General features: G+C 46.4%; 1 protein-coding gene across 1 annotated transcript in view; it reads right to left on the reverse strand.

Moving 5' to 3' along the window:
* Positions 1-7,305, reverse strand: part of LOC119397714 (uncharacterized) — a 31,113-nt gene extending 23,808 nt beyond the window's left edge. Inside the window, exons 1-3 of the mRNA XM_049416674.1 lie at positions 7,127-7,305; positions 6,228-6,712; positions 4,443-4,735 (exon numbers count right to left, since the gene is read on the reverse strand). Coding sequence (XP_049272631.1) covers positions 4,443-4,735; positions 6,228-6,712; positions 7,127-7,305 — 957 coding nt within the window. The remainder of the gene's footprint in view (positions 1-4,442; positions 4,736-6,227; positions 6,713-7,126) is intronic.
* Positions 7,306-8,468: the final 1,163 nt, after the last annotated feature.

An 8,468-nucleotide genomic window follows, 5' to 3' on the forward strand; every position in this document is an offset into this window, starting at 1 on the left:
TGTGCGCGCCCTGTATGAAAGTGACTCCAGCTCTGAAGACATCTTGACGGTGCAAAGAAAGAAGAAAGATGGGATCTTTGTGACACTAGAGACAAGAGACAGCAAGGAACACATCAGGTTCCAAGTCGACAGTGGAGCCTCAGTAAATGTTATCCCTGAAAGATATGTCCACGGTCGAGATCTAGAGGAAGCCCCCACACAGCTGAAGATGTACAATGGAACGACTATCACACCAAAAGGCAAGTGCCGGCTTCCCCTGAGAAATATGAAGACTCAAAAGAAGTATTCAGTCGAGTTTGTTGTGGTAGAGGAACACCTGGCACCTCTGTTAGGAAAAGACACGTCAGAAAAGATGGGCCTTATAACAGTGAATTATGATCTGGTGTCCACAATTGGGCAAGCCCAGACAACGCTGAAGGATGCCATCACTGACAAGTACCCAGAAATATTCAGAGATGAACCAGGCAGCTTCCCAGGGACTGTGCATCTGAGCGTCGATGAAACAGTAGCACCGGAGGTATCGGCAACATGCCGGGTACCAGTGAGCATCAAACCGCGTGTACAGCAAACACTGCAAGAGCTCGAACAGCAACAAATCATCACCAGAGTAGATGAGCCAACGCAGTGGGTCAACCGCATGGTTATAGCACAGAAAAAGTCAGGTGAGCTGCGAATTTGCATCGACCCAAGGACATTGAACCAAGCCCTCAAGCGAGAACGACACCCATTGCCAATACTTGAAGACATACTGCCGGAACTTGCACAAGCCAAAGTGTTCTCAAAACTCGACTTGAAAAATGGGTATTGGCATTGTGTCTTAGACAACGAGTCGAGCATGCTGACAACATTTCAGACACCCTTTGGACGGTACAGGTGGTTACGCCTACCATTTGGCTTGGCGCAAGCAGTGAGATTTTTCAAAAACGACAAACTGTTCTGGATGGCCTACAAGGCGTAGTGTGTGTCGCTGACGGCATACTTGTGTATGGCACGGGCCAAAATATAGATGGGGCACAACTCGACCATGACCAGAAGTTGGCAAGACTGCTTGACAGGTGCACAGAGCAAGGGATTCACCTCAACAAAACCAAACTAGAGCTGAACAAGGAAGAAGTGATCTTTCTGGGCCACAAACTCACAGACAAGGGACTCGTCATTGACCCCGACAAGGTCAAAGCAATCCGTGAAATGCACCCACCCACTGATGTAAGTGGAGTACTGAGGCTGTGCGGCATGGTAAACTACATTGCCAGATTTCTGCCCGGCGTATCAACAATAATGGAGCCAATTAGAAGACTGACAGCCAAGGATATCAAGTGGCCATGGTCAGCAGAACAGGAAGAGGCCTTTGAAAAGGTGAAGCATCTAGTGACCATGCCACCAGTACTGGCCTTCTATGATGAAAAGAAAGCTCTCACAAACCAGTGTGATGCCAGTGAAAAGGGGCTAGGAGCTGTACTTCTGCAGGAAGACTCCCCAGTCTCCTACGCTAGCCGAGCGCTCACCCCAACAGAAATACGATATGCACAAATCGAGAAGATGCTGGCAATTGTGTTTGCTCTACAGAAGTTTCACCAATATGCATTGGGCCGACACACAAAAGTGATCACAGACCACAAGCCATTGCAGTCCATCGTCAAGAAACCGCTCGATGAGGTTCCGCGACGACTGCAGGGCATGATGCTACAAATACAGTGTTACGACATCGAAGTTGAGTATTGTCCAGGCAAGGAACTCGTCATTGCAGACACTATGTCAAGAGCATTCCTTCCAGACACAGAAAGCAGTCTGGAATACAATGAAGTAAATGTCATCGCGCTCCAATGTGTGAAGAAAGAAACATTGGATGAAATCAAAAGCGCAACAGCGCAGGACAGAACAATGCAGAAACTGATAAGTGTCATCTACAGTGGTTGGCCAGACGAGAAGAAACAAGTCTCAGCTGAAATTACACCATACTTTGCCCACAGGGACGAGCTTACTGCACAAGATGGCCTGGTCTACAAAGGTCAACGTGTAGTCATCCCAATGAGCATGAGAGACGACACCAAGAAGAGAATGCACTCCGCACACCTTGGAATGGAAAGTTGTCTTCGTAGGGCTCGAGAATGTGTGTATTGGCCCCAAATGAACGCTGAGATCAAGGACTACGTTGGAACATGCGAAACATGCCAGGCACATGGTAACAGACAACAGAACGAGACCCTGATGCCTCACCCAACACCTGATCGACCATGGGAAAGAGTTGGGAGTGACCTAATGGAACTGCAAGGGAAACATTTCCTCATAACAGTTGACTACTTCAGTGGCTTTTGGGAAATCGATCAACTGCAGTCTACAACAGCTACTGCTGTCATCAAAAAACTGAAAGCCCACTTCGCTAGGTATGGGATACCGGATGTCGTCATCAGTGACAATGGGCCACAATTTGCATGCGTGGAGTTTGCAGACTTTGCAGCAGAATGGCAACTCCAGCACTACACCTCGAGCCCAGGACACCCTCAGGCAAACGGAATGGCAGAATCAGCTTAAAGACTGCCAAGTCACTCTTGAAGAAGGCATTAGGGAGCAATGGTGATCCATATTTAGCCATCCTTGACCACCGCAACACACCACGGCAACAGATGGGAGCCAGCCCAGCTCAGTTACTCATGGGTAGAAGAACTAAAACCACTCTCCCAACAACTAAAGCTCTGCTCAAGCCGAAAGTTGCCAACTGCGAACAGCAGAGAGCAGCAAATGTCACACGCACCAAGCGGTACTACAACAAACACGCCAAGGACCTGCCCCCACTACAGAGAGGAGACACAGTGTCTGTCCAGCCTTTTAAAGAAAAAGACAAGTGGTGCAGGGGCACAGTAACAAAACGGCTGGACGCAAGATCATATGAAGTGGAAGTTGAAGGAAATCAGCTAAGGCGGAACAGACTTCACCTCAGACATGTTCCGAACTCCAACGGAACATCGCAGCAAACACACTGTGGATACGAATGCAACATGGGAGCTCCCAACATTTTAGCGAAGGACACAGCCATACAGCTCGATGAAAACAATACTCCCTCTGAGCAAATAGACGGAAAGCCCGTCACCACAAGTGGAAGGCCGAGCCGAGACAGACACATGCCTAGCCACTTCAAAGACTGCATTCTGTATTAAACTCTCCAGCCAAAAGGGGAGGATGTTACAAGAGAGAGTTTATCATCAACAGCCACATCGCAGTGTCATTATCATCATCATCGGCGACGCCCCAGCTTCTGTTCAATAAACATGGCGTCCGAGTAGAACGAGTCTCCCTCGTCTCCTGTTTGCCGCCCTTGCCAAAGATATTTAAACAGTCAGTCCCTTTAAATAATAAAAACATTTCAATGAAATGTTTATTCGTAGTCATGAATGCAATATTTAGCTGTTAAGTTGTTGAGGAGCGAAACTGTGGCAAGCATACACTGCAAGACGACACAACGAAGACAAGCGCATTGTTGTTGTTGTCAAGAGTATGTGCAGCTCGCACATTTGATGTGGCAAAAATGTTTTATTGTCACGTACACTGCTTTTAAAGCATACTGGTTAGGTTCCTTTTTTCTAATAATGAGTAACAGCACACTGTGAACGAGAGGGCACGTTCACGCTGTGTCCTGTTCCATTGCTCAATGGCTATCAAAATTTTGATAGAGTTGTGGGGTGCTCCATTGACTCGGATAGACTACTGACTCGATGGCCTTCTAAACGTTCCGTGTTCACGCTGTGTCCTGTTCCATTGCTCAATGGCTATCAAAATTTTGATAGAGTTGTGGGGTGCTCCATTGACTCGGATAGACTACTGACTCGATGGCCTTCTAAACGTTCCGTGTAGCAGCTCATCGTCCCACATCATCATCTGCGCAAGGCTGAACTGTTAACAGCAGTGTGTACTTTTCGCTGTGTGTTTCTTCACCAAGCACGAGGGGCAGTTCAGTACTCTTGAAGGTTTCCTGCATGTGCAGACAAAGCTGCCACTCACTCTAGTGAAGTCAATTCGATGGAGTGATGTTTCCTCACAAGTGATTTCTTGTGACAGATACTAAAGTTTTGCAATAAACAAATTCGATGTCAGTGCATGCGCGTAATGCACAAGATGAATAGTTTCTTTTACGCCAAGTAGTTTAGAAGTGAGTGTTTATCCTGCTTTGTTCGCTCTTTCCAAAACATTTCTAGGCTCTCCTTCACAAGATATGTCAAACAAAATAGCCCAACAATTACTATTTTGAGGCTAATCTATAGATTCAAGGCAACTTTTTTTTATAACCCTTTAGCAGCTATGATAGGCAGATGCAGCGAAGTATATGTTGAAATATTATTTTTTGTCATACTTAATCTGTGATGCCTAGCATCTTACGTTTTTTCCATTTCTGTCATTATAATTTGTTTGCTTAGGTTTTTTGGAAATAGGGCTGACAGCCTACTTACATGGGCACCACCGAAGCACAACGGGTAGTTCTGTTTCAGGAGACTGAATGCTCTGCTGTAACTTTCTGTGCTTTGTGCACTGTGAAGCAGTACCGCAATAGGCAGGGCACCCACTGGAGTGGCAACAAGCACCACTGTCACATTGGTTTGAGAATCATCACATGAAGCTGTAGAGTCCAGGAACACAATTTCCCTTGCAGCATCCAGTGCCTGCGTTCGTCTCATTATCGGTGTTACCACCAGCACTGCCCAGCAGCTGTCATCCTGGGACTTTGAAGTCTTTACATCAACTCCTGTAAACAACAAAGCAGGGTAGAGGTATAAAACCTGCCATTGTTACACACTACTTTCAAAAGAAAAGATAGGCACTTGAATGAAAGCTTATATACATAGACCAGAACACTCGCACAAAAATTAAACTGCGACTAGAAAAGGACACTACCAAATGAATAGAACAGACAATTAGACCAGGAAAACATGTAAATTGTTGTCTTTGACTAAAGTGTACTAATTTTGGCATAAATTCAAATGAAGTGAATGAAAAATCACATTTTCAATCGGCGGGATCTGAACCCACAACCTTCGCATTTGAGCTACGGCGGAAGGCGTTTCCCCATCCACTTCGTAGGCTATTTCTGGTCATCTCTGTAAGATGTATTCTATGAGTATGTCCTTGAATCCATGATGCTCTCTTCTTATCCTTCAGCGTTACACTAATGTTTCTTTTTGTTGCTCTTTTGATTGACCCAAGCTTTCAATCCGTGGTTAGTTGCCAAGTTAATTTTTTTAAATTTGACTCTCTTTCTTAAACGAATTAACCTATCAGCAAAATTTGTCATGGTAAAATTTACAGTTCGCGGTACGATGCAGGTACGACGCAGGCACTGATGCAGGTTTTCTCAGAAATGCAACAACAGTGCAATGCGATCAATTATGCCGCTTCCAAAGAGCACCAGGGCAACTGAATGACAACAATGTACCTCGGCTCGTCTACCTCTATACTCCGTTCCACATCAGGTGCAACAATGTGGAGGCTAGTGTTCACATCAAGAAATAGTTAAATGTTCTTACCATTTAGAAGAGGATTTTCTTTTCATTTTTATGGTGAGTGCTAACTGAAAATGTTTTGAATCTAACAAATAAGAAATGCTGTTGTACGTCTGTTATTAAGTAGCTACATTGCTTAGCATGTAGGCGCTTTCATTTGAAGCCTGCCCTGACGAGTCATGCACAGGCTTCTACTCGGCTTGCATGAGCGTGTGAGAACGTCAAAAGCCCGAGTATGAGACGTGTGGAGTTGTACATTCTGCTGACCGAACTTCTTGCATGGCTTCTACAGCTTTGCACCTGATGTGCAAAACGGAGTATAGCTCATTTTCCCCAATAATAAGAACTGTTGGTGTTCTACATCCCCAAACCACGATATGATTATGAGGGATGCTTTAGTGGAGGGCTCTGGAAATTTTCACCATCTGGTGTTCTTTAATGTGCACCTAAATCTAAGCGCATGGGCCGCTACATTCCGCCTCCATCGAAATGCGGCCACCGTGGCCGCTAATTTTCACCAGTCACATTCTTTGGACAAAGAGAAAATGTTCTTGCATGCCCCGCTGTAGGCATTCTGTGATTGCTTAGATAGGTGTTGCAGGGTTCCTTTTTACATTTAACTGACTGCATAGAAACAAACTTCATTGAAGCAGACAGCCTCAGGACTACAATACAACAGATACAGAGATTATATTAAACTAGCCATCTATGGAGCTACCACGGAAGAAGACAACTTACTGCGTTGGGTATAGGCTGGCATTTTTTCAGCCAGCTTGGTCAGTGGGTCAGTGTTATCACCGTGGTTGGTCTTCCTCCAAATCCTGAACCAGTGATAGAGAGTGCCAGGTCGTGGATTGTAGGAACTGTTTGCAAGCAGCCTTGCACCATTTTCTTGGTTGCCCAGCTTGCTCCTGTGAAAGTCTAGAGCAGCAGCTGGACCCAGGCCATTTCTGAAGTACTGAACGAAAGTGGCCCGAGTGTCAGCTGTGCTTTTGAGGAGATGGAGCCCATGAGCACAGTCAAGCACATGATTGTGGTTTTCATTCAGCTTGATGAGGGCAGTCAGGGGGACATCCCTCCTCAAGAAAGCGTCATTGCGCTTCGTGTGCTTTGTAACTTTCTTAATCTTCACGTCGACAAACGCTGGGCAGTTTGTGGAATTTCTTCCAACTGTTTTGTTGATGCTGCTATGCTGACATCTCCATTTCTTGTGGAAGACAAATCTGTTGGAAGGAAATATGCAAATGATATGTTAGTTCCAAGAATATTTCCAGAGTCTGACTTGAATCTGGAAATATAAGGTCAGTTTGTTGACCCAGAAAATTAACTTTACCTAACAACCATCAAAATACAAGGTTATATTTTTTATGTGTGATTGTGAAGGGAGTGGCATCGATGACTAAAATGCTGTGCGCACGACGCACACTTTTTCATTACGTTGGATATTAGGCTGTTTTCGAATAGCGTACGCAAAGCTTTGCGCTGGCTTTTCGCGCAACAGCGCATGCGTTGTGCGCTAACCGCTTGCGGGCTCCCGTTAAGTGACGGAAATAGCGGGCCGCAAACGCTAACTTAGCGTACGCTATTCGAAAGAGCCTGCATGTCAGTCCCAAATAAGATTTCGTCTTGTGGCGTACCTTTTCGGGTCGGCGATTTCCCAATCGACAATCCAAGACGTTTTCGTCGCTTCGCTGTACTCGGTGAGCCATGCGTAAGCATCTCCGTCCGTGCCGAGGGCAACACGAAGCACATCGACGTCCTCGTTGGAGGCTGCAGCATCTAGCTCGGACGCGAAAGTTTCTTGGCTGCACGCCATAACTTGACAGTCTGTAGCTGTTGTGGCGGAATAGCACGGAGAAGAGAAGACAGAGAATCAACACGTTTGTTCGGTTCTGAAGACTCCTTTATTTGTTCACTATTTACAGTGCTCTCGTAGAGAGGGAAAATGAAAAAGAAAATAGAAATACAGAAACAACAAGCACAGTCAAAAGAGTTTTCTTTTCTCTGCACCCCGCACGTGCAACAGACTTGAAGAACAGAGGGAGAAAACGCTTTCCCTGTGTTTGGTGACGGTCCCTGTGGCTTTGTGTTCTTCCACGGGGTGGGCGTGTAGGTCGTAAAATGACGATGTCAAGGACGTTCTTCGCTCTTCCCGTACTCGTCGTCGCCTCCAAATTGCGGGCCGCTGCGGTTGGCGTGTTTGACAACCGTATGCTACGGAACGCAGGAGAGAGAGGGGAGATCGAGGGAGACGCCCATGTCGTCTGCTCTGGCGTTTATTGGCTGCCGGTACCGCGAACGCCATTTCCGCCTTGCCAGCAGCCGAGGCGGCGGGCATGCCGACGTTGGTGGTTGACGCGCAACTGAGAACCGCTGTTGTGTGGTGTTTTGTGAATACGCCGGTGATCAGATTGCGTTTGGGTTGTTTCCAAACTACTGAAGCCGTAAGTAAACAGTGTCGGGCTGACTGCGTAGATAGACGGCAGCAGCGCACGCATCGCGTAACGACGAGTAGTAGACGTCCAAGACTTGCGCGTTGGAGCGAGACGTACGCCGAGGCCGCACGCTTGTTTGCCTCTATGTATATGCCGCATAGGGTTACACAGCTTCGCTAATATCAAAGCTCGCTTTTTCCCGTAACCTCCGCAGCATGTATGTCACGCGTGTTTAAAGCATGTCAAGATTTAGCCCGTTCGGCTTATTTACCTGTTGCAGGTACGTTGCCGTTCATGTTTTGAGCAGTTTCGAGGCTACCGACGGCTGCGCGTTCGATGCATAACGATTGCACCTGATATTTTTAACGATTAAGTGCTCATTGGAGCACCAAATCAGCTTTTTACCTGCAGCGAGACGGGTCCAGAAATGTGCAATGTTGTTCAATCACTGTGTATTTCATGTTTTAAAATAAACTGCCTTGCAACTTGGCATTGCTGTGACCGTTCGTGACATCTCCCGTAGTTTTGCTAACTTTGTGAAGCG

The sequence above is a fragment of the Rhipicephalus sanguineus genome, chromosome 6, assembly GCF_013339695.2.
Source record: "Rhipicephalus sanguineus isolate Rsan-2018 chromosome 6, BIME_Rsan_1.4, whole genome shotgun sequence".
NCBI classification, from domain to species: domain Eukaryota; kingdom Metazoa; phylum Arthropoda; class Arachnida; order Ixodida; family Ixodidae; genus Rhipicephalus; species Rhipicephalus sanguineus.